Below are 27,246 nucleotides of genomic sequence, written 5' to 3' on the forward strand. Positions count from 1 at the left end.
AAATGACAAATCAGACTTGACTATTTCAGCAATATACCGAATAATACAAACATGCACTGCAAAAAATAGAAATCCAAATAAGTAATTTTTTCTTAAAATAAGTGCATTTTTTTCTTGAATTTAGGTGGTGAGACACTTTGCCAATGGAGCAAGACAATTTACATTTAAAATAAGAAAAAACAATTACATTGTCTTATTTCAAGTGCATATTATCTAATTATTAAGAGCAAAACTACTCATTCTATTGGCAAATCATCTTATTTACCTGCTCAATTAAGGGGAAATACACTTAATTTAAGAAATGTTTACTTATTTCTAGATTGCTTTTGCCGTGTGCAGTTTTCCCCCTTAAAGGCTGTGTCACACTGCCTTGACAGATACGATTCTTGTGATGCATTCATACTTGTCCAAACACAGGCCATGGAAGTTGTTGCTAAGCAACCTAAAAATAATCTTCCAGGGATAGATGGGAGGAAAACAGCTAAGCACTGCAGAGTACAGGGCATCTATGGCATGGTGTTTATCGCTGCAGTGAAAGCAAGAGGTTTTTGATCTAATAAGACATTATCAAATAGAAAATTTTACACTGATCACTGCGGCTGACAACAGGGGAGCATTTGGGGTAAATTAAGGGTCCCAAAGCACTTTAGCAAACCATGACTGGGAGCCAGCAGGGCCCAAACACGACCATCTGTCTGCTAACACGACCACTGCAGGAGGTTTGGAAAGACTGGAGCAGACTTTCAAAATAAGCCTCTGCCCCCACAGCTGTGCATGGGGGGTCAAGCTGTGATGGAGGTGGTAGGCTTTCCTTTTAGATGACCTTTTGTGACTTTGGAGGTAATTTCAGGGTGTCCACCCCCCCAGACAAATGTGCAATAGAGGGATAGGTCATTAAACACCAGCTAGAAAAAAATTAAACTCTCCCTAAGGGTGTTCAAGCAATTTTCATCGAATAATATGTTGTTACTCCGCGTCTAAAACACGGCAACCATCTTTTTTTCCCAACCAGATGTTCAGCCAATCAGAAGCAACGCTGATTCCAGCGGAGAAAGGAGGCGGAGGGAAGAATGCTGCGGGATGCTCATTGTTATGGCTGTCAAACCCCCACTGAAGACGGGATAAAGAACCAGCTGGTTTCATGCGAGGTTGAAGCGGAGGATTAACGCCATGTCCGCCGCAGCTGTCGCGGTGTTGCTCGGAGCGGGTACGTATCGATTTAACCCTGACATTAGGCGCTTTGGCGGCGGCGAGGCTAGTTAGCATGCTAGTTAGCCTGCTGCTGTTTTAGCTGCTTCGCTCATTTCTTCCAGAAGGCTGAGGAGGAGACGTGGAAAAAATGGCTACCAGCTGACAGAGAGACCGTTAAACCAGGACTTAATGTGTCACAGCACTGCTAAAAACTAATTTAAAATGTTATAAATGTTATTTGATGAACAACATGTAGATACTTTTATAAAGCTAATAATAACGGTTCTACTTTGTTTTCCCAGCCATCATTTTTAAATGGAAATCAGGTGTTTACGTTTCTTTTCTGCATGGGCAGTTATGAGTTACGCTGTCTAGAGTTTTCTTTTTAGTTAATTAGGATATTACCAGAAATAACATTTATTTCCTATTTCCTTTAAAATCTAAAACTTATTAATCTACTTATAGACTATCTAATATTGTTGATTAAGGCTTGGACATTTAAAGTTTCTTACAAAATAAGAATATTCCTTAAAACCATTAGAAATTATTTAAATACATAATCGTTCACTGAAAAAAATAATGCTACTGCACAACACAATTGTTTTATGTCCTATCCTGCTAACATGAAACAATTGTGTTAAATTAACTAAATATGATTAAGTAAATGCCAAAAATGGTTGCATTGTTTTTTTTTTCAGTGTACTCTATAGTCGTAAAAGGTAACTACTACTACTAAAGATTTGGGCGGTGCAGAGAGTGCTCTTTTCAAGCGTTTCAATAGAAAGTTAAGTGGAGGGAAAACTTATGTCAAAAAATGCTTTTAAATACGATAAATTGCCAAGGTATTAAGGGAATTGCAAACTTCAGCTGGAGTCTGTTTCTAGGCAGTCACATCACCCGAACAAGATAAAATGTTAGAAGATTTTCACCTCAGCTACAAAGATTAATGCCTAAACTGCACCAGTCTGGTGCTGCTGTTTTTGTCAAAACTAAAGAGCTGAGCTGTTGTTATTTAGGACTATTATGTAACTGTCAAAGTTTGGTTGTGGTTTTTAGACCCAAATGCAGAGGCAGGGAGGCAGAGGTGAGTTTCTTGTTCACAAACAACTGAGGAAGGAATCCAAAAATTCAACATGAAAAATGTAAAACAAACCAGAACCGTGGAGACATCAGGGGAAAACGATAATGAGGAGCCAGGGTAAGACAGGAACCAGCACTAAGGAACTGCACGAGGAGAGTATTAATGGTAGACTGAACAAATAGAGGACTAACGAGCTGATTGGGAGCAGGTGTGAAGAGAGCAGCCTAGGAAGCAGCTGGGGAAAAAAGACCAACACAAGAGGGTAACAGTGGGCAACGAATAAAAACCTAAGAACTCAAATATATCCAGAAAATACAACAAAGTAGGAATTAAACCAATAAAACTAGAAAACATGGAGCAAAGTAAAACATAACAGAACCAAGACCGTGACAGTAACCTGGTATCTGGGTGAAGAAGAGATTGATGAAACAGCTCCCTCATGCATCTGGTTCTCCACAACCTCCCTCTAAAACAACTATCCACAACAGATACAGAGAAGAGTTTCAGTGTAGTTAAAAATGCTTTATAAATCTTGAAGGATATAAAATCAACCATCCTTCTCCCTCGTACCACCTCCACAGTATATAGGAGAAACCCTACGATAGAGCTGGCCTTAAAGTCCGGTGTATTCAGTCTGTTCCTGTCATCTGCAGAGCGGCATTTATCTCAGCAGGTCACTCTATGATATGTAGCTAATGCAACCACAGTACTCTAGACAGTATCAGAAAGTTTTAGAGCATTTTATATTTTTCTCTATGAGCAGAGAGAGGCTGATCTTATACTGTAGCTGAACTTTAGACCTCTACGTGATGTCAAGAGTACCAATACCTTCTGTAATGATTTTTTTACTGCGGGTAATTGGCAATCAAACTCACCTGACTTAAATAGCTTAAAGGATCTCTGGGTTGCTGCCAAGGGATAGATTATAAACAAAAGACAGGAGCAAGTTGATATTCTATAAAATATTAATGTGTGTGTGTGTTAAAAGCTCCTAGTTTATCATACAGGTGCTGAAAGCTAAAAACTTTTGAGTGGAAAAGTTATCAGTTCCCACTAGGGGTGTAAATAATAATCGTTTTGTATCGATGCATCGATCCAAAAGCCGACGATCCGATACATCGACACGTCCGCAAGATAATCGATTCATGTTTTTTTTTCCTCCGGTCTATTTTTATCCATTTGCTCCTGGGCGTAATTCTCCCTCCCGTGCTGCGGTGCCGCTAAACCTATTTTGCCCTCCTACCGCGCTTCCTGGTTATACTCTTACAGCAGTTTGTTGCAGCAAGCTTCACACAGACATTTTTAAATTATGCTCAGTATTGAAGCGTGGTCTGAGCTACACACTGTGGGTCTAGATATGGCCGAGGCGGTGAGGAAGTGGGGGCGAGTTTAGTCCGACGACGAAGGGACATGAGGGCAAAAAGAGCGGAGATTCAGCTGGAAAAAGGGTCCCAGCGTTCTCGCGCACCTCGCTCTTCTAGCGGGTCAAACTTCATGAGTTGTTTTCTGCAATTTCGGTCATAAAAACAAAACAAGCCGGCCTCCTGTCTGGTGCACTGTTTGCGGTCAGCTACTATCTGGGAGAGGAGCAGCGGAGCGTCTCTCAAGGGGGCGGTGACGTCAACACTCTGAAGCCTTCTTCTTCTTCTTTTTTTTAATGGCGGTTGGCAAACAACTTATAGGTGCATTACCGCCACCTTCCAGAATGGAGTATGGACCAGAAAAACTATTATATTCTCCCTAAAATACCCGTTCTTCTTAGAAAATTAAAAATACTACCAAAAACTACATCCCCAGATGACCTTTGAAACAATTCCCTTATATGTAGTTTATTTTTATTCCTGTCTAACTCTCTAAGCAACATCTCTCTTTCCTGAGTATATTTATTACATTCTAAAAAAATATGTTGGACAGTTTCTCTGGAGCCGAGGTATTGCATTGAACTCATTACACTGATATTGTGCAGTATTTTTGCAGTATTTTTTTATGCAACTTTTCTACTTCTGTTATTTGCTGTTGTTTCTAAAGAAAATGCATAATGATATTACAGCTTTCTTTGATTTATTTCAAACTTGAAACTTTGTTTAGCCTGTAAGGTGTAAAAAAAAAAATTATAATTAAAAAAAATATAACCGATTAATCGAATCGAATCGAATCGTGGTGTATTCTTGAGTATCGAAAATAATCGAATCGTTGGGTCAGGAAATCGATACTGAATCGAATCGCCATGATGGATGTGATTTACACCCCTAGTTCCCACCAACCTCAAAACCAGTTAACTTGCTTTACCTGTAATACTTAGTGAAACAGTTAGTAATAACTGCATAAAAATATTTATCTCTTGGAAGATTTGTGTCTCATTAAGTCTTCCACATAAATATTTTGTTCGTCTTTTATTACGGTGGTTAGCAGATAAAGAACAAACCAGATCCTCCATACCAACAGGAAGTCTAGCTTTAATGCATGGTATTTAAAATGGTTGGAGGAAGAAAGGAGAATTTTAATATCATTCATTTCATTTTAAAACACATAGTCTTAGAGTATAACAGAATAATGTCAAAGTTTTATATATATATATATATATATATATATATATATATATATATATATATAAATAACACTGGTAATCTGAGGAACTTCTGTTTAGTGGAAAAAATTTGCTGCTGTTTTTACTGTTTGTATAATTTTTTTCCTGTGATTGCAGCATTTTTTGTTCGGTTTTCAGTGTTTTCCTGTTGCGTTTTTTTTGTGTGTTTGCGCATTACACAAGTTTTTGCACCTCATTTTGTTGTTTCCTGCCCATTTGCACCTGTTAGCCACAGTATGTCATTTTTAAAGGCAAAGTACATGTGAATACGTTAGCGGCTTGTATTGGTAATAGAAGTTAGCCTGGTTAGTGAGCTTATATATTAAACCATAAGGGTGTAGGATCTCAGAAATGAAACACAGTCAGGTTGTGTTTCATGCTCTTACCGGATTTTAGTGACATCTTTCTGGTTAACTACAGTCCAGTTAAAGGTCCAGTACGGACTCAAAAACTCACTGTTTCTAGCACAAAACAAGACCTCTGGCTGCACCCAGAATAGCCTAAAACTGAAAGTAAAAAAAAAGATGATTTACATTTTGTAAGAGACTAAGCCCCTAACTGTAAACACTGGCTCTGTCCATGCTCAAACCCATGGAATATATTACAGAAAAAAAAAAAAACAGAAACATGGATGTTCTGTTTAAAAAACATTTTTAGATGTAAACTGCTGTGATTTAGTTGCATTTTTGCTGCTATCATTTTGTCCATTTAAATGTACCTGAGTATCAAGAAATTTAACCATAACAACAGAAAATCACTATTACTTATGCTGGGAAATCTTAGACTTGGACAACTTTTATTGCTTTTTTTTGTATACACAGAGCTGTACTGAAAGCTGTATAAAACGAAATTTCGTTTTGTGCAGCTTTCAGAACATTTCCATTCCATAAAGTGTAGCAGTGATCAAACATAAACAGTGTGGGAGAAAAACGTTTAGAGTAAGCACAATTCATGGTTTGTTGTGTGAAACTGCTTTTTTTCTTCATTTTGCCAGCTATTATGTGTAGGTGGGAAAGGGGATTGTTCCAGAAATCTACTGAAAAGCCCCCTTGTTTTATGCATGCTTCTTATTTATTGATCCAGTTGTTCACGTTGTGCATGCCCATGATGAAACACTCAGTGATTTTCATGAGAGAAAAGTCGTTTCGGAGCAGGCCATGGCTTTGCTGCAAAGAAGAACCTTAAACAAAGACGGTGAGTGGGTTTGTGCGGTGGTGCGCTTAAGACGCTGACCCGCTGTCTCCTCCCTCCCCATCATAACACAGTGACAAGATCAACCGGCTCCGCTTTTGCCAGCAGCATTATTATTTGTACCTGCTTTCTTTCCCTTTTGCTCTTTTGCCCTAACAGCAGCTGACTACATTTAGATCTTGTTCCTGAGAGATTTTATCCTAATTCTGCCTGACAGAAAAATATAAGATATTTTCTACAACAGTTATACCTCCAGCTTTTACTCCTCCCCCCAAAGGATACAGAATATTTTATTGTTTTAGAAAATAGGTTTTACCTTTTTAGAGTTCTTGGTGATGAGTCTTGTTGCTTTGTGTCCACTGTTGTCCTTAGTCCTCTAGTTCATGTTGCGACAGTAGCTACTTTCACTTCCATGTGTGACTTCAGAATAACAAGTTTAGACTCATCAGAGGCAGAATGGCCGGACACAAAGAGTCACAATCCTAGCTGTTTCTGCTTTCTTGCCAACCACCAAGAAAGCACATGAATTCCTCCTGACCTGGAAGAAATGTGCATATGAGGCTCAGAGGGACACGCACTGCCTTGGCTCTACCTCTGCTGGATAAAACCGTTATGGTAGCTCAGAGTTTCTGAGAGGCCTCCCGTGATCTGTTCCAAGGTCAGCAAAGAAATGCATAAAATCTGGTTAGCCATTTCCACCGCTCTCCAGCTCTGTTACCAAGTTATATCACTGCCACATGCAACGTTTTCTAAACCTCTGAGCTGATTTATTAAAAGATTTTTCATAATTATTTAGGGAACAGATTTATTTATTTTTTATGTTTTCTGGGAGGATTTGTGGCATATTTAAAGTATCATCCAGTTTGTCCTGTCTGTCATTTTTCCCAGAGGAAAGTCAGCAGATGCAGGAGTGTGCAGTTTAGCATTAACCTTTAATCGGTGATGTATTATACACCTGGATGGAGAACCGAGATTCATCATCTGGAGAAAGCCTGGCAGAGTCGCCCAGGCACAAATAAGCAGATTGAGGGCTATAAGCAGCTCTCCTGTCACACTAAGTGACTGATCTTTATTTACGCTGGCTTACAAGGGTGGAGGTGAAACGCGGCCTAAAGGAGACTCAACTCTGGAGTGTGTTTCTGCTAAGTTACTGCTGTATAATGATAGATTGATGTTTGATGGGATCATTGGTTATTTTTTTATCCTATTCTGGGCCTTTATTTCCATGTGGGCCCCATTTCTTTACCTATAACAAATGTTCACACCATATCAACCTGGCTTTAAGGGCGGAGCCAGTATTTGACCTGTCTGAAAATGGTCCTTTGCTTTCCTGGAAAGCTGCTGAGGCTCATAGGCTCAGATCATAGAACTGGAGTGAAAAAAAAATCAGCCTTTATAGGGTGAAATAAAAAGAGGTTTTATTTTTGGTCTTAAACTAACCCAGAGATTGACGTTTTGTTCGCAGTAGCTGCAGCCAGATGAGCTATTGTGTGGATTATTCGTGCTCAGCTGATGCCTTCAAAAAAGAGACATGGTGGACTCAGGTTGTTCCAGCGTCACCAGATTTAGTGGCTGTTAAATGCTATTATTGATTGTATCAAGCTGGGACCGGGCCCTCTGGGACCCCGGACATATGGCCAGGTCAGCGTCTGTGTTTCTGGCAGCAACAAGGCTCTTTAGAATTGTAAATGTTGATTATAATCTGCATTTTCTGAACCTTTTTCAAGGGGGGTTGAGAGTATTTTTCATTCTGACTTTTTTAAGCATCAAAATGATACATAAATAATAGGTTATTTTTATCCTTTCAAATATAAGAAAATCAATACAAAAATTTAAATAAATATGTCATTTGATGGCAAAATGCTGTGCCATGAATATTTTTCTTTAACAAATTAGTGCCAAGCAACGGAGGTAGATGACATATTTTTTTTTCGTGTTACCATGGATGGATAGAGTGATGGTAAGGAAGTTAAAATATCCCAAAAGCTACAGCAAGGAGTTGCCTCTTGGATTCCCTAAACATCCATTACATATAGTACATTCTAGGCCAGCTGGTATTCCAAGAAAAAAGCAACCAATAAAAAAACTCTGGAAAACTCTCCAGGGACGTAAACTTGTACCATTTACTTTTAATATGTAACTTTTGAGTAATGATTCAGGGTGGTTTAATATAAAACAGAAAAAAATAAAAATAAGATGTGTAAAAAGCACCACATGGCAATTGTTAGGTATGTTGGAGAATCTGTGATGCTGTGGGTCTGTTTCTCCTCCTTAGTCCCCAGGAATGAATGCATGGGGTTATGAATTCTTTGAAAAAAATGGATGTTTCAGCAGGATAATGAGCCAAAGATGTTGAAAAAGGAACAGGGAAATGATTCACCAGCTGCAGAATCAACCCTCTTTAAAGATTTACAAATGTTATGGTCTGAGCTGATAAAAAGAAATAGGAGAAGACCAGGGACTCAAATTCTTTTTAGGAGATAATGTTGGTGCGATAAAGGATTCATTTCTGCAAAGACTTTTAACATATTTTACCAAGGGTGCCAAAACTTGTCAAGGTTTACATTAATCTTACTCCAGTCTCTTGGTTCTCTGTGGATATAAACTCTTATTATGCAAGAAGATGCATCAGAGGCATCTGAAACAGAAAAGTGATTTTGCATTATGTATATCAGGGGTTGGCAACCCAACTGCTCCAAGAGCCACATTGGACCAAAAAACAAATCTGTCTGGAGCCACAAAAATGTAAAAGTCTTATATAAGCCTTGTATGGCAACATGGGCTCTAAGTGTATTAGCCCACTATAAAAAAGGAGTATGTGGGCTTAAATATATAATAAGCATTCATGATTTAATGTTTATCCTGGAGCAAATGTCACATAGTAGCATGAGGTGAGGAGAAGTGAACGATGAAATTATAGAAACACGATAAAATAATCTTTCTATGGTGGACGTGTTTCTGTTAGGAGTTGATTAAGTCATGAGGAACCAAGCAGGAACTGACATCCATCATTATTACACAAATGTTTACAGCATTGGAAAACATCCTTCAGCACACCGCATTAAAATAAACAAATAAATGTTCATACATTTTTGAAAAAGCTCCACGGGTTGACATTTGTAGTTTTAATCTACAGAGGACTTTTTATTACGGCATAGAAACCTGAAATACCCAGCAGCTCACCAGTAAGGATCCAAATACATTTTTTTTTAGCTTTATTCCAGCTGTTTAATGCATCCTGTATTGATCTTTCAACCGGCCAGAGCAGCTAAAACCTGCCTTCTCCCTTTCCCTTCATGGTGCATATCTCCTACCCATAGCTCCTTCCTCCTCCTCCTCTTTCTTACCTTCACATTCAGACTCCCATGGTGATGAAAAATTGATTTCCCTCTTACTGTGGTACAGAGCAGCAAAACAAGTAAGATTATATAAAAAAGTGCCAAAAAAAAACTCAAAACACACAAGTTTAAAAGTTGAACCGAAGAAGAGAAAAACAAACATTTGGATGATCAAAATTCTTCTAATATAATCCTTTCTTTAAGCTGTTTACTAATATAGAATACGTGTTGCTTTAAGTGGAAATTGAAGCATAAAAGAACCACCCAGCACACTCCGGATGACTTTTTACTCCTGCTTTTTAACAGTTGTCTTCGCTTAGTTCCCCTTTCTATTTATAATTATGCATTTATATAGAGAAGTATAAGTGCTTCCCTTTTTAATGTAGTGCTGGATGTTAAATGACAGTAAACTCCAGATGTTCAGCAGCTTTGAGGAACCAAACTCCATGTTCTTTTAAATGTGTGTTTCAGTCATCACCATCCTGTCAAGATGCCACGCAGAACGTAACGTCTACCCATCTGCTGGAGTTCTGTTTGTCCATGTTCTGGAGAGAGAGCACTTCAAAGGAGAGTTTCCTCCTTACCCCAAATCAGGTACAACCAAGCACTTTCATAGTTGGTCTGATCTAGAGATGCCTCAAAATACCAACTAGGGACCAGAATCAGAGAGCTAAATCAGTTACACGCCTTCTATTCAGCTAATGGGTCTAAATTCTGATTTTGAAACTGGCAAATTGTTAAGCAGGCGTCTCCCCAGGTGATGCCAGCAATGATCCAATCACCTTTAACACCAACCTGAAAGGCTACCCCGACAGACCAGGCTGGCTGCGCTACATCCAGAGGACTCCTCTCGGCGACGGCGTCCTCTATGGTTCTCCTACCGCAGAGCATGTTGGAAAGCCCACTGTGATAGAGGTGAGTGATTGGACCCCACTCACTTATGTTTACAGTTAGAAACCGACAACAAAAACAACTATTTTAATCTCCATAAACATTCATGTGATGGACCAACACAAAGTTGTTTGTAATTAAAGGGGAATTATACAAACCCTTCCTTTTTTTTTAGGAAACTTAAAAAATTAACATAATTTAAAACTTAGAAGTGTGGCTTATATATATTTATTATATTAATTTGGTAATTTTGCCACCACAAAATTAAAGTACATAATTACTGGTCAGTTGTTCATGAATTCGGGCAAATTCTGTTATTAGAGCTTCAAATACAACTGGGATTCAATTAACAAAAATATAAGATATTTAATATTAATAAATGAATCAAATAATGGACTACATATTTGTGAAAAATGTACAGTGATTTACATTATTTTGGTGTGTCTGGTGTGAACTATCAATGCATGCTTGACATTTGCCCAAAAGAACATTAAACAAACATCATTGTGATGAAGGAAGTACACAGCAGAAAGGAAAAGTTTAAAGCAGAGATAGATTATGAAACCTGACTGACTGGAGCAAAGGGGAGTCTAAAGGCCCCAGGTATCTCTGGAGGAGCTGCAGAGATTGACAGCTCTGGTAGGAGGATCTGTAAGGACCACAACTATTATTTAATCACTCTGCTAATCTGGTCTTTATGGTAGAGTGGTAAGGCGAATTGTTAGAAAGCAACATGAAATCCTGTGGAGCTAGCCACAATCAGTGCAGGCGAGGAAACACAGCAACCTATAGAAAGGCTTGAACACTGCATGACCATGGCTAGGGTAAAATACGGTGGTGGCAGCATCATGCTGTGACAGAGTTTTCTTTTTTGATTTTAAGCAGTAGAGACAGAAAATCTCCTGACAATTGAAAGCAAAATTAATTGAACTAATTATTTGGAAATTTTGGAGGAAAACCTGTCACAGCCTGATAAGGTCTGAATAAATGCACAAAATTCTATGTTTTAAAATATTTTGTATCCCGATAAAGTACAATCTGAAATAATATCATAGCTTACCTTTTTTCCAACTTTAATTTGAAGTGATATTTAGCCTGTCACATATAAGAAATGCACATTTTAGTGCTAAAAAATTTATCAAATGACAACAAGATATAGAGCTACAGTAGTTTTCATGTTTTTTCCTAGCAATATGGAGCGAGTAGAATTTAATTATCAGAATTAATTAAGTTTTTAACATTTTTTAAAGTTTACAACTGTTTCAATTTTGAGTTTCTGAGCAGTAACTTACACTTATGGTAACTAAATCAATCTTATATCAAACTAAACAAAAACTGTTTCAAGTTTCTGAAATCTATAACTTTTTAGTGGAAAGTTCGCAGATGATACTATAAAATAAATGCCAGTAATTAACATAGTTTAAAGGGATGAACTTTCAACAAAAGTGCAAAAATCCAAGACTGGCAGCAAAACATGGATGTGCAGTCTTTGACCCAGGGGGCTGCATTTAAAGGAATGGTACACCCAAAACATGATTAGCCTTCATTTTCTACTCACCCCCATGCTGAACAACACTCTGGAGTACTTTTTTGATATCTCAAATGCATCTGGAGATCTGGGAGGCTTCTTGCTGTCTGCTGACATTCAAATAATTGAGGTCTATGGCGCCCGAGGCAGAAAGGTCCATAAAAGTCCACAAAAAACGTTTCAATATTCCTCCATACTGCTCGTCCAATGTATTCCAAGTGTCCTGAGTGGGTAGCATCCAGAATTTACTCGAAACGAAGTCATTTAGAATGTTTTTAGAGCATAAACAGTAGTGTATAGGATTTCCTGAAAGCGCGCACCTGCGCGTTCATGACGCTACGGAAGCCGGCAGACCAAACCAGATGAAAGTGCGCATTCAGCGTCTGCTCTGCCAATAATGCAAGCGTAGAAGAAGAAATGTGCTGTTTACCTGTGCAAAGAAAGAAACAACGAAAGAAAAATGTCTGAGGACTTCAGTGTTGAGGAAGAGCATGAGTTCTTTGCCGAGCTGAATGCTTTCGTATGGGTTGGTCTGCCGCGGTTTCCGTAGCGCCGTGAACGCGCTTTCAGGAAATCCTATACACTACTGTTTATGCTCTAAAAACATTCTAAATGACTTCGTTTCGAGTAAATTCTGGATGCTACCCACTCAGGACACTTGAAATACATTGGACGAGCAGTATGGAGGAATATTGACACGTTTTTTGTGGACTTTTATGGACCTTTCTGTCTCGGACACCATAGACCTCCATTATTTGAATGTCAGCAGACAGCAAGAAGCCTCCCAGATCTCTAGATGCATTTGAGATATCAAAAAAGTACTCCAGAGTGTTGTTCAGCATGGGGGTGAGTAGAAAATGAAGGCTAATCATGTTTTGGGTGGACTATTCCTTTAAATGCAAAATGGCCTAATTGTCAGATTCTACTTTTTGAAAACCAATAAATAATCTTTCTCCCTTCTTATGATTATTAACTACTTTGCATAATTTAAAATAGCAAATATTTGGTGGCAACCTGACAAAATACAACATAGAAAAATAGACAATAGAGAATAATTAACTTTGCTTAACATTGTAAATGGAATATGTTCCTCTAAACCCTGTCAGGTGTATGATCATAATTGTATGTGGTTTTTAGACCTGAATTCTTCTCTGTATTTTCTCATGTCTTTGTGGAACCGTAAGCTAGAGTTAACATTCCTTTCTCAGTAGGCTTAGCATGTTGACGACGCTCATGTGCCTTTTTACGGTGCCTCAGCTGAGTACAGATTATTATATTTTGCATCGAGCTGCAGCCATATAAGTTATACTGATCGCAGCTTAAACTTTGACCACTCTTTGTTGCAGATTACTGCCTATAACAGACGCACGTTTGAGACGGCACGGCACAACCTGGTCATTAACATCATGGCAACAGAAGGTAGGAGGTGCCGGAATGAATGAATAGAGTCAACAGAGAGCTGACTGAGAAGCTTTAGGTTTGGTTCTTTTAAACGGAAAGAAAAAAGAGGCCATCGGTTACTCTCACCACCTGCAGATAATCAGATGGGCGGGTGTGTTATAGTGGAAAGAGAGAGTCGGTCTGAATCATTCTTACTGGAATGAACAAAAACCTTATAAGCATAGCAGAAAAATCTACATTTCCACTACATCTGCTGCCTTTCATTAGATGACATATTCAGCTCAGAAACACAGGATGTGAGGAGCGATTGGTACCAAGCTAAATCAAGTCCCTATATCTGCTAAAGCTGCAACTAACCAATATTTTGCAAATGAATTAATCTGTCGATTAGTTTTTCAATTAATCCATTAATAATCTGATAGCCAGGTAAAACTAAAACTTTTCCACTTAAGGAATCCTGGATAGAACATACAACATTATTTTTTATCTTAAAAGCGAAATATTTACATATTGTTTTACAATTATTATATAATTACACCTCTAAGTGGGTTGCTCGGTCAGCTAAAGGCATGTTTTACAGTCTCTATACTCCAGTTAAGGATTAATCGATTACTAAATGAGTTGACGTTTATTTCATTAATCGATTAATTACAAATAATCCGATTAATTGTTTCAGCCCTAATCTCTGCACTCTGTCGCTAATACATACATGCACTGAAAACAGTAACAGTGAGTAACATGGAGACACTCAGTTATATTTTCCTTTATTACATTTTACCTTAAAAATGTTTAAATTGTGAAACAACAAAGAGTCCAAAGGAAATATTTACTAATTCTGTCCTCTCTCTGATCTGAAGGTTCACCTGCTGTATCCGGCTCATCTTTTATTGCTCTTATTGTCCAGATATTTGTTGGTTTATGAAAATAACATTTTAATTGCTTTACTGGATTTCTTGTAAAATGACCTTATGATGATTTTTTATTAGTTAAATTACTTAGCTGTACTTTGATATTATTCTTATTTGTTGTGTTTAGTATTAAAAGGGATATAAATTACTTTTCAAATTTTTAATCGCAGTAGCTCTGAAAGATTGCCACAACCTGCTGTCGTATTCATCTTTTTTTTTTTTTTTGCAAAACAAAGCCTTTCTCTGTATATTAACAAACACAAAAGCAGAGCTAACATATTACACATGATGTGCAGTAGGTAAATAAATAAGTAATGAGACTAATCAAGGCAGCCACTTGCAGAGGAGGTGTTAAAAGAAAGAAGAAATGTCAAAAGTAGTGTGTGGAAAAGTGCAAAATAAAAATTGATATCAAGAATCATAGGACTGGGGAAGCTCTTGAAATACAGTATGAACGTTAGTGTTTACTGGAACGGGAGCTAATGCCATTCTTAGCCTCTGCTGTCTAAGCAGCATTATACATGCATTGATTGAAATAAACGGAGCAGGGGAGGGGGATAGTTTTCTGTCAAAGCTCCTAGAATCAGATTCAATTCAGGTCTCATCAAAGAGCCTGCAAAGAAGTAACATTTTTCTCTTTAAAGTGTTTTTTTTCTATTTCTTCATATTGAAATATTTCATACCTTCAGGATTATTTCCTGTATGTTTGGTTGTTTTTTTTTTGTTGATGTTTTACAGCAAGGCTCTGGGAAGGATTCACTAGAACTTGGAGTTGCTGTAGTTGGTGTTCACCACTGCGAGCGATCTCTACCCCAGAGCTTTGCAGGACATGCAGCTTCTATTTAGCTGCATTAGTCGTTAGTTGTCTATTATGGTCCAATGGTTTTGGTCTTTTTTTGTATATGCATAAAATGTGACCCACCATCTTTAAACTTTAAAGTGAACCTCTTGACATGGTGGAAACTTTTTTTAAATTATGTTGATTTTAGTGAATTTTAGTAAAATAATGATTTTTACTTTTACTCTGCAAGTGATGGCAGAAAAGAACTGATCGATGTTGGTGTGTCTGTGTGTCCGTCCCAGTTTGCTGACCAGCAACAGGGAACAGACCACTTCTGATTCCCCGCTCTCTGTGGTTTTTATTAGAGTTCCCGCTGCCTTACCAGGCTGAATTTTACATCAAAAACATGAACGTGGAGGAGATGCTGGCCAGTGAGGTGCTGGGAGACTTTCTGGGTGCAGTGAAGAATGTGTGGCAGCCTGAGCGACTCAATGCTATCAACATTACCTCTGCGTTGGACCGCGGCGGCCGCGTGCCTCTGCCTATCAACAACCTAAAGGAAGGGTGAGGATCTGGACTCACATTATTAATCTTGAAGTTAAAGTCTTCTGAAGGGGCTTCCTGAGGTTCTGTCCAAACAACAAATTATCATTAGCCTTAGCTCACTTACTCCTCTGATATTTTCTGTAATTGGGGCTTTGAGGATCCTCCGTTCCCTGTAAATCAGATAAAAACACCCCAACATCTGCACCGACAAGACCCTGAGCTTGTTAAGCTTAAACGGAAGCCCCACATGACCCGCTTTGAGCTGTGCTTCAAAGATTGACGCTAATGCTACAGAAGATAAAAGCATATAGGAGAAACCCCAGAGGAGCAGAAATACTCTCTTATAAGCCCGTGTATAAATATATAACACAAGTCTTCTCTTCAGTGTATATGTGATGGTTGGTGCGGACGTTCCCTTCTCATCGTGCCTGCGGGAGGTGGAGAACCCACATAACCAGCTGCGCTGCAGTCAGGAGATGGAGCCTGTCATCAGCTGTGACAAGAAATTCAGAGCTCAGTTTCACATCGACTGGTGTAAGATCTCCCTGGTGAGGACGGTCCTGCATTAATCTGCCTCGCTTCAGAAATCCAACCCAGTAGAGAATGAAAAAATGATAGTTTTCTTTATCTCAAATGAAACTTAAATTAGTTTTCTGTCCCAGGTTGATATCAACAAAGTGGTCCCTGTGTATATCACCCGCCCCGATCCGGGCACAGGAATACTCCCCGAGTTCGGGGAGTACAACCCTCCGTCAGAGTCTCTGAAGAGCCGCGACTATTTCTCCGACTTCCTGGTAACGCTGGCTGTTCCTGCCGCTGTGGCAGTCGTCCTCTTCTTCATCCTCGGCTACACCATGTGCTGCAGACGGGAAGGGGTGTAAGTGTACATGGTCTTTGCATGACCTTCTTCACCGGTGTTATTGCCAAGTAGCGACCGGGTTAGTGATAAATCTTAAGATGAAAGGAGAATAAGGAAATGGCAGCGAAGGGTTTAATTAGCAGCAGGTTAACGATCCTGACTGAAAAAGCAGCTTGTCATCTCCATCTGGTGTCGTTACCCATTTATATTAAGTTCTTCATCAATTTACATTCATGTTTTGTTTCCTGTCAAACCATTGAAGGTCATTTATCCACATTGATTGATCGTTTACAGGCTGGACGAGAAACACCCCCTCTCCTCCATTTCCACGTCCACTCCCACTTAATGCAGCATTTCATTCATGTGTGTTTAGATGTTGCTTCAACTATTAATATTAGTATTTAATTCATCCATTTTGTTTTGTTTCTAGGGAAAAAAGAAACATGCAAACACCAGCGTAAGTGTTTTACCTCTCCTGTGTTTTTTTTTTTTTTGTCTTTTTTCCGGCCTGTTTTTCTGTTCCTTTTTCTTTAAATCACTGTTTTTGCCATTTTTTGTTGCCATTCACGGCTGCTCATTTTCATTCATCTGCTCATCTGTGCGTTGCCATCCATTCATTTAATGGGCTGCTGAAATTCAGTGACCAGCTGCAGGGGGTTAGGGGTGAACAAAAATGTTACACATAAGTAATGTAGCGAGAGAAAACTACTCCTCTGCATCCTCAACATTAGGATTCTTTTTATTTTGTGCATGAACAAACTCCTGAACGATCTCCTCGCAGGTTTATATACAGGTGCTGGTCATAAAATTAGAATATCATGAAAAAGTAGATTGATTTCAGTAATTCCATTTAAAAAGTGAAACTTGTATATTATATTCATACATTACATACAAACTCATATATTTCAGATGTTTATTTTGTTTAATTTTGATGATTACAAATGACAACAAATGAAAATCTCAAATTCATCATATCAGAAAATTAGAATATTACTGAAGACCAATAAAAACAAAGGATTTATAGAAATGTTGGCCAACTGAAAAGTATGAACATGAAAAGTATGAGCATGTACAGCACTCAATATTTAGTTGGGCCTCCTTTGGCCTGTATTACTGCAGCAATGCGGCGTGGCATGGAGTCGATCAGTCTGTGGCACTGCTCAGGTGTTATGATAGCCCAGGTTGCTCTAATAGTGGCTTTTAGCTCTTCTGAATTGTTGGGTCTGGTGTATTGCATCTTCTTCTTCACAATACCCCATAGATTTTCTATGGGGTTAAGGTCAGGAGAGTTTGCTGGCCAATTAAGAACAGGGATACCATGGTCCTTCAACCAGGTACTGGTAGCTTTGGCACTGTGTGCAGGTGCCAAGTCCTGTTGGAAAATGAAATCTGCATCTCCAAAAAGTTGGTCAGCTGCAGGAAGCATGAAGTGCTCTAAAACTTCCTGGTATGTGGCTGCGTTGACCCTGGACCTCAGAAAACACAATGGACCAACACCAGCAGATGACATGGTACCCCAAACCATCACTGACTGTGGAAACTTTACACTGGACTTCAAGCAACGTGGATGAAGTGCCTCTCTTCTTTTCCTCCAGACTCTGGGACCTTGATTTCCAAAGGAAATGCAAAATTTACTTTCATCAGAGAACATGACTTTGGACCACTCACCAGCAGTCCAGTCCTGTTTCTCTTTAGACGCTTCTGACGCTGTCTGTGGTTCAAGAGTGGCTTGACACAAGGAATGCGACAGCAGAAACCCATGTCTTTCATACGTCTGTGTGTGGTGGTTCTTGAAGCACTCACTCCAGCTGCAGTCCACTCTTTGTGAATCTCCCCCACATTTTTGAATGGGTTTTGTTTCACAATCCTCTCCAGGGTGTGGTTATCTCTCTTGCTTGTACACTTTTTTCGACCACATCTTTTCCTTCCCTTCGCCTCTCTATTAATGTGCTTGGACACTGAGCTCTGTGAACAGCCAGCCTCTTTAGCGATGACCTTTTGTGTCTTGCCCTCCTTGTGCAAGGTGTCGATGGTCGTCTTTTGGACAACTGTCAAGTCAGCAGTCTTCCCCATGATTGTGTAGCCTATAGAACTAGACTGAAAGACCATTTAAAGGCTTTTGCAGGTGGTTTGAGTTAATTAGCTGATTAGAGTGTGGCACCAGGGGCCATCAATTTTGAACCTTTTCACAATATTCTAATTTTCTGATATGATGAATTTGAGATTTTCATTTGTTGTCATTTGTAATCATCAAAATTAAACAAAATAAACATCTGAAATATATGAGTTTGTATGTAATGTATGAATATAATATACAAGTTTCACTTTTTAAATGGAATTACTGAAATCAATCTACTTTTTCATGATATTCTAATTTTATGACCAGCACCTGTAAAACCACAAATGTTCACCGCTTCTCTGTTTCTCTAGCATCCAGCTGGTTCATCACAGCGCCATTCAGAAGTCCACCAAGGAGCTACGGAGCATGTCAAAGAACCGCGAGATCTCCTGGCCTCTCTCCACCCTGCCTGTCTTCAACCCAGTCAGCGGAGAGGTGGTGCCGCCCATACACCCTGACAGCTACGAGACCACCAGCATGCCACTCATGCAGACACAGACGTGAGTAAATTTCTACGAATGGGTTCATAAATGTATTTTAAACAAAAGTTTTATCAGGATGTATTGTTTAAAATGTATCTTTTTTGTGTTGATTTCAGGAATTTGCAGAATCAGATCACGATACCACAGCAAAGGCCGTCAGGTTAGTCCTTTCATGAGATTCATAACACAACGTGTGAAGAATAGCAGCAATGCATGCTCAGCGATTTGCTTATACAGGTGCTGGTCATAAAATTAGAATATCATGAAAAAGTAGATTGATTTCAGTAATTCCATTTAAAAAGTGAAACTTGTATATTATATTCAATTCAATTCAGTTTATTTATATAGCGCCAAATTCACAACACATGTCATCTCAAGGCACTTTACAGTTCAACCAGATCATACAGTCAAATTGATACAAAGTTTTCTATCTAAGGAAAACCAGTTGATTGCATTGACTCATTGACTCAAATACAATCCCCCACACTAAGCATATTCATACATTACATACAAACTCATATATTTCAGATGTTTATTTTGTTTAATTTTGATGATTACAAATGACAACAAATGAAAATCTCAAATTCATCATATCAGAAAATTAGAATATTACTGAAGACCAATAAAAACAAAGGATTTATAGAAATGTTGGCCAACTGAAAAGTATGAACATGAAAAGTATGAGCATGTACAGCACTCAGTATTTAGTTGGGCCTCCTTTGGCCTGTATTACTGCAGCAATGCGGCGTGGCATGGAGTCGATCAGTCTGTGGCACTGCTCAGGTGTTATGATAGCCCAGGTTGCTCTAATAGTGGCTTTTAGCTCTTCTGAATTGTTGGGTCTGGTGTATTGCATCTTCTTCTTCACAATACCCCATAGATTTTCTATGGGGTTAAGGTCAGGAGAGTTTGCTGGCCAATTAAGAACAGGGATACCATGGTCCTTCAACCAGGTACTGGTAGCTTTGGCACTGTGTGCAGGTGCCAAGTCCTGTTGGAAAATGAAATCTGCATCTCCAAAAAGTTGGTCAGCTGCAGGAAGCATGAAGTGCTCTAAAACTTCCTGGTATGTGGCTGCGTTGACCCTGGACCTCAGAAAACACAATGGACCAACACCAGCAGATGACATGGCACCCCAAACCATCACTGACTGGGGAAACTTTACACTGGACTTCAAGCAACGTGGATGAAGTGCCTCTCTTCTTTTCCTCCAGACTCTGGGACCTTGATTTCCAAAGGAAATGCAAAATTTACTTTCATCAGAGAACATGACTTTGGACCACTCACCAGCAGTCCAGTCCTGTTTCTCTTTAGCCCAGGCAAGACGCTTCTGACGCTGTCTGTTGTTCAAGAGTGGCTTGACACAAGGAATGCGACAGCAGAAACCCATGTCTTTCATACGTCTGTGTGTGGTGGTTCTTGAAGCACTCACTCCAGCTGCAGTCCACTCTTTGTGAATCTCCCCCACATTTTTGAATGGGTTTTGTTTCACAATCCTCTCCAGGGTGCGGTTATCTCTCTTGCTTGTACACTTTTTTCGACCACATCTTTTCCTTCCCTTCGCCTCTCTATTAATGTGCTTGGACACTGAGCTCTGTGAACAGCCAGCCTCTTTAGCGATGACCTTTTGTGTCTTGCCCTCCTTGTGCAAGGTGTCGATGGTCGTCTTTTGGACAACTGTCAAGTCAGCAGTCTTCCCCATGATTGTGTAGCCTATAGAACTAGACTGAAAGACCATTTAAAGGCTTTTGCAGGTGGTTTGAGTTAATTAGCTGATTAGAGTGTGGCACCAGGGGCCATCAATTTTGAACCTTTTCACAATATTCTAATTTTCTGATATGATGAATTTGAGATTTTCATTTGTTGTCATTTGTAATCATCAAAATTAAACAAAATAAACATCTGAAATATATGAGTTTGTATGTAATGTATGAATATAATATACAAGTTTCACTTTTTAAATGGAATTACTGAAATCAATCTACTTTTTCATGATATTCTAATTTTATGACCAGCACCTGTATTCCGTACTTGCTAGTGGTGTCCCGAAACAAATTTTGATTTCCGATATGATACCAATACTTCAGTTTTGAGAATTAACTGATATGGATATTGACCGGATAAGATATTAGTATGAATCATACCAGATTTTATTTTTTTATTTTATACTGTAGAATGTTAGAGACAGTCAAGTAATATTAATAAAACAGAAGATCAGAAGTCAACAACAAAAGCTATGCTATTGAAGATTCTCAGTCATCCAGGTCAAGGTCATTCGAAGGCTAACGAAGAACCCAAACGACCCTCATTCCTAAGGGACGGACCTGTTCGTCCTGTTCAATTTGCATGTTTTCTAAGCCAAAACAAGGCTTTGCTTTTGGTCCACTCTATAAAGCCTCGAACTCGAAGCTATTTCTAACATTTTGAATCAAAAAAGCCTCCTGGAAGGGAAGCAAAATGTCTTCAAACTTTGAAACAAAGTCCAGTGGATTGTTTTCTAACTTTTTTGGAACAAAAGCTATGAAAACAACTGAAAATATCAGAGATTTTAGATGCTGTCCAATTAAAATCTGACAGTAGTTTTTTGGCTAATATCGAATCTATTTTATTATTAGATTGGGACACCCCTAGTAGCTGCATGTTCATCATTCTGCTTTCGCTTCCATGGTGAAGTTTCATCCCTAACCAACATAGGTCTGAACTCTTAAATTTGCTTAAAAATATAACATCTAACATCAAGGATCTATCCAACAGCAATCTTTGTCTTTTGGGTATTTAATACAAATATATTAATACAGTAAGATGTAAAAATTTAATAGTTTAAAAGAATAAACGGTGGCAAATATATACTTATAAGGTGCCTGAAATTTAAATCCTTAATTGTATTTATTTTAACTTCTGAAAACTCTTCCACAAAACAAAAATCCTCTTCATTTCATTGGCTTTGCTATAGAGGATTTAAATAATGAAATCTCATCTGCTTCCTAGATATATCTGGGTCATTGGATGTACTTTGAAAATTCCCTTAACAAAGAAGCAAATTACATGTGGAGAAGAAATCCCAGTTTGTCTCCATTATGATGCTGGTGTGTGAGCGCCCTCTTGTGAGCATGACAGTCAACTGCATGGAGCACTAACCAACTGCTCTCTCTGTTCACTGCTAACAAAAGGAGATAATTATGTCATGTCGACGTTTCGAAGACTGGAGGTAGGTGCATCTGATGTAAGTTTATGTTGATGTGATTAATGTCTTATTTTACTATTTCCTCTGGTAAGATTTTGAACTTTTTCACTTTAGGAGATCCGCAGGGTTTCTACTTATATTACTGTGAACGTGGCTGTTTCATTGCCATTTGCTCTAGTTAAAATTGATCTTAATGATTTTTTTTGTGATGAGATCTTCAAACAGCTGCATTTCAGAGGCCTTTTAGCCATTTGGGGCCCATTTCACAAAGCAGGGTTAGTGGGAATCCAGAGTAAGTTCTGGTTTGAATCCCTGCATTCCCGCCATTGCCTGCTTCTGAAAGCGAGGTAGACGTTACTCTTAGTACAATTATGTCAACAGATTACTGTGAAACAACCGTGATTGGTTGTTTGGAGAAACGCCAAGTTTTTGTACTTCTGATCTGCACAAAAAAGTAGCATCCTTTTCTAGAACAACCTGTTGAGGTCAAGAGTGTAAATACTCAAAAGATTTTTATCCGGAGAGGGTGATCAGACCGTGTGATATGTTTAATCATTTCCAGAGGAATATCTCTTCTTAAAATGTGCTTTAATAAGGGCATCGGATTATAATAATTCTAAAAAGATACTTATAGTACTTTCATGTTAAAAAGGGCTGCAACTAACAATCATTTTACCAATCTAGTTGATTTTTTTATTTTTTTTATTTGGATATATCAAGTGATAACAGGATAGCAAAAAGTTACTTAAAGAATTTTTTTTACACTATGTAAACCAGATGAAACTCTAGATAGAGCGTAGTTCGATTGAAGAATTTCTTTCAACTAATAGGAAAAATGTTAATATATATACACTCACCGACCACTTTATTAGGTACCCCATGCTAGTAACGGGTTGGACCCCCTTTTGCCTTCAGAACTGCCTCAATTCTTCGTGGCATAGATTCAACAAGGTGCTGGAAGCATTCCTCAGGGAGTTTGGTCCATATTGACATGATGGCATCACACAGTTGCCGCAGATTTGTCGGCTGCACATCCATGATGCGAATCTCCCGTTCCACCACATCCCAAAGATGCTCTATTGGATTGAGATCTGGTGACTGTGGAGGCCATTTGAGTCCAGTGAACTCATTGTCATGTTCAAGAAACCAGTCTGAGATGATTCCAGCTTTATGACATGGCGCATTATCCTGCTGAAAGTAGCCATCAGAAGTTGGGTACATTGTGGTCATAAAGGGATGGACATGGTCAGCAACAATACTCAGGTAGGCTGTGGCGTTGCAACGATGCTCAATTGGTACCAAGGGGCCCAAAGAGTGCCAAGAAAATATTCCCCACACCATGACACCACCACCACCAGCCTGAACCGTTGATACAAGGCAGGATGGATCCATGCTTTCATGTTGTAGACGCCAAATTCTGACCCTACCATCCGAATGTCGCAGCAGAAATCGAGACTCATCAGACCAGGCAACGTTTTTCCAATCTTCTATTGTCCAATTTCGATGAGCTTGTGCAAATTGTAGCCTCAGTTTCCTGTTCCTAGCTGAAAGGAGTGGCACCCGGTGTGGTCTTCTGCTGCTGTAGCCCATCTGCCTCAAAGTTCGACGTACTGTGCGTTCAGAGATGCTCTTCTGCCCACCTTGGTTGTAACGGGTGGTTATTTGAGTCACTGTTGCCCTTCTATCAGCTCGAACCAGTCTTGCCATTCTCCTCTGACCTCTGGCATCAACAAGGCATTTCGGCCCACAGAACTGCCGCTCACTGGATGTTTTTTTCTTTTTCGGACCATTCTCTGTAAACCCTAGAGATGGTTGTGCGTGAAAATCCCAGTAGATCAGCAGTTTCTGAAATACTCAGATCAACCCTTCTGGCACCAACAATCATGCCACGTTCAAAGTCACTCAAATCACCTTTCTTCCCCATACTGATGCTCGGTTTGAACTGCAGGAGATTGTCTTGAACATGTCTACATGCCTAAATGCACTGAGTTGCCGCCATGTGATTGGCTGCTTAGAAATTAAGTGTTAACGAGCAGTTGGACAGGTGTACCTAATAAAGTGGCCGGTGAGTGTATATATATATATATATATATATATATATATATATATATATATATATATATATATATGTATGTATTTTTTTTCCTATAATCTAGCTCATTTGATACTTTTAATATTAAAATGATTTGCATGGATTGTGTTTACCATCCACCAAAATCATTTGTCTTCTTCAGCGTCTTAATTTGATGCTGTAAAATGTGCTCTTAGTGACTCCCGTCCTGTTGCCGTGGTGAATCAGTATGCTTCCTCGCACCAATGTAGTTAGCATAAGGACCGCCAACATTTCTAGACACCTCTTCGAAAGGAACAGCTGCCCACAATCCTTTGTGTGACGAGACACATAAGCACAGACATTGAGTTTTTACAAAAATAAATTATTTCTCCTACTCTTTACGCATTGGAGAAATAATGTAGCACATGCTAATGTACACATCTTCATGATTTGGGTTTCATAACAGAGAGCTTCAGCTGTGCACTACATTTAACTTTTTATCGTAGTTCTCTATTGCTAGGACTGTAGTCCCTATTTGAACAGAATAATTAATGTTTCTGTCCGCTGTGTAATGACATCTGTACGGCTAAAAGGCTGTCTGGAGCTCCTTTCCTACCCTGAATAATATACATACTGTTGAGCCTGTGAAAGATATGAGCTAGGAACAGGAAATACAGTTTGACATAGTTAGATCGAGCCTCAGAGTTGACTAGATGCAGAGTTTAGTTACCGACTGATATCACCTGTTTTAAATCCGTACACTGAGTAGCAAATTGATTTATCTGTCAACAATTTTTTCACCAATGGATTAACAATCGGATAGCCCAAAGTTCCTTAAAGAAGATTTTTTTTTTTTTTAGTGAAATTAAAGCAGGTGAAACTCAAACCTTTCCATCTGTGGAGTTGTGGTTAGAGTATATTGACAGATAAAAACACTCTTTTTTTATCTTAAACGCAAAATTTTTATAGATATTTTTACAATTTTGATATAATTACTGCTCTAAGTGGGTCGCTCTGCCAACTAAAGGCACATTTTACAGTCTGTATTATCCAGTAAATGGTTAATCAATTACTAAAATAGCAGATTATTTCACTAATCGATTAATCAGGATTAATCCGATTGTTTCTGCCCTAGAAGAGACTATCTGCTTACTACTCAGTAAGTCAGGGGCCCTGAATGATTAAAAAAAAGAAACAAAAGCACCTTTAGAACTTTATTTTAATTTTGTATACCATGATATTGTAATCCCTATCCATGCCTTATTTCTAGTATGTAACCATTTGTTTTAAATTGTTCTCCTAGGTAAATGGTATCCCTGAAGAAAGGAAGGTGGCTGAAGCACTTAACCTATGACCAGAAGCAGCAGCGTAGGAACCGCCTTCCTCCTCTCTGTCATGTTTTCTAATATTTGTGCCAAAAATTAGGTAGCATATGAACAAAGGATGCGACTGCCATATAATGTATGAATCCTCCAACGATGTCAGTTATGGTAATCCCACGTTGTTTCCCAGACACTTTTCAATGCTTTCTAGTAACATTCAGTGTTTTTCTGGCATGTAAACATGGGATCGATTCAAGTTGCAATATTCTAGATATATATTTGCATTCCTGGTGCCAATCTGCATGTCATATGAAAGATTTTAATAATATATGACCTTTAAACTTACCTTTGTAAGAATATGGTCCATGATTAAAAGAGTTGGGTTTATGTTAAACATGTCGCCATCTTTGTTTGCACAATGTAACTCAAGAGTAAAAACCTGTAATGTTCCAATTTGATGTAATATATGTTGGTAATAAAATCTTTACCAATTGTCAAGAGGTTTTCACTTATTAAAAGCACACCCATCAAAACAAAACAAATCCAAAACATGTCTTTTTATTAAGGTATTTTTTTAAATGATGTACAGCAGAATAAAGTCATTTATAAATATGAAGACATTTTCCACATTTTGACAGACACCATAACACAAAAACATTTGAGGCCCTTTAAAAAGGTTGTATTATTTGTTGCTTTTACACGATCAAACAGATCAATTAAGGCGTGAAACAACTGGCAAATCTACCACTTTGCTGCAGATGAATAAAAGAACAGAGGTTTGTAAACCTTTCTATGAATCAAAGGGAGATGGTAGCATGTGAATACCGCTCTTAATTGCACAATTAGGTTCTGACTGCAAGTAAAGATTGCTGCGTTACCTCTGGAGCTGCAGATTCTGTTTAAACTAAAAAAAAAAACATATAGAATGATCGAAAACCAAAGTTTTACTACTCAAAGGTAGGCGAGGTGTGCAGCTCAAAAATTCATAGCCAACAGATTTTATATATTTTCTATAAGCAAAAAATGCACATTAAAAAAATGTGCCAAACTCTGAATTTTATCTCTAAGATAAAAAACAACTTATCTCTGCAGCTTTAAAATGAAAGTGCTCCCTCTCTCTTAAATGAGTACCAAAAGAGAAAAAAAACAAGCCCACCTGCTAACAGGTGTGTTAATATTTTCATGTATAAGTAGAGTCCTCAGCGTCATCAGTGCATTACAGAGTGGTTTTCTAATGCTGAATGGCTCTGAATTCAACATTCGAACATGTACTGAATGCAGAACTCTAAGAAATATCCAAAGGCCTTCACCTAGACATAAAAAAAAAAAAATAAATAAAACAGACTGCCTCCTCCACAGCTATTTTAGTTCACAGGCTGAAAGCTGTTATTTCTACGGTAGAACAATATGTGCAACGTGGTGTGTTTTCCACCACCGCTATTATGAGGCATCTAAATGTAGGAACAGCTGTACAAAATAAATCTGTCCTATCAAACAAATATACATATATTTACACCACGTGTGCTGCTTACAGGACACACGACTTGGACTAAAAGGCTCAACCTTGTCTATGGGATAGCAGGATGGGTACAAAAATCTCTATGCGATACGTCACAAACAGCAGTTATGGACATATAGTACAAAACGAAGCCAGAATGGTATAAAATAGGTGCTTAATTTAAGTCATTAAATACTGTACATGTCATTTCTGAACTACAGCAGCGCCTTTCCGAAAATGCAATAATCTCAAACACTGCTTAAAAAAAAAACATGTAGGAGTATAT

The 27,246-nt window shown here is 38.5% G+C and overlaps 2 protein-coding genes across 9 annotated transcripts in view; one reads left to right on the forward strand and one right to left on the reverse strand.

The window, feature by feature from the left end:
* ppp1r9a (protein phosphatase 1, regulatory subunit 9A) overlaps positions 1–6,637 on the reverse strand; it is a 70,047-nt gene extending 63,410 nt beyond the window's left edge. Inside the window, exon 1 of the mRNA XM_038288715.1 lies at positions 6,367–6,637. The gene's annotated coding sequence lies outside the window, so the exon portion shown is untranslated. The remainder of the gene's footprint in view (positions 1–6,366) is intronic.
* On the forward strand, positions 1,024–25,960 carry sgce (sarcoglycan, epsilon). Of its 8 annotated transcripts, none has more exons than XM_038288723.1 (12): positions 1,024–1,207; positions 9,860–9,982; positions 10,131–10,303; positions 13,154–13,226; positions 15,263–15,461; positions 15,829–15,991; positions 16,106–16,320; positions 16,733–16,759; positions 18,733–18,921; positions 19,020–19,063; positions 22,074–22,111; positions 25,444–25,960. In XM_038288723.1, exons 1-12 carry the CDS (start codon positions 1,171–1,173, stop codon positions 25,492–25,494), a joined length of 1,332 nt encoding a protein of 443 aa, XP_038144651.1. In that variant the 5' UTR covers positions 1,024–1,170; the 3' UTR covers positions 25,495–25,960. The 8 variants fall into 8 exon arrangements, 7 of the variants coding, with proteins under 7 accessions (XP_038144651.1, XP_038144652.1, XP_038144658.1 ...); XM_038288724.1 differs by having other exon boundaries at positions 10,134–10,303; XM_038288725.1 differs by having other exon boundaries at positions 1,025–1,207; positions 10,146–10,303.
* The last annotated feature ends 1,286 nt before the right edge of the window (positions 25,961–27,246 follow it).

The sequence above is a fragment of the Cyprinodon tularosa genome, unplaced genomic scaffold, assembly GCF_016077235.1.
Source record: "Cyprinodon tularosa strain WSP-4 unplaced genomic scaffold, ASM1607723v1 ctg26, whole genome shotgun sequence".
Taxonomy (NCBI): domain Eukaryota; kingdom Metazoa; phylum Chordata; class Actinopteri; order Cyprinodontiformes; family Cyprinodontidae; genus Cyprinodon; species Cyprinodon tularosa.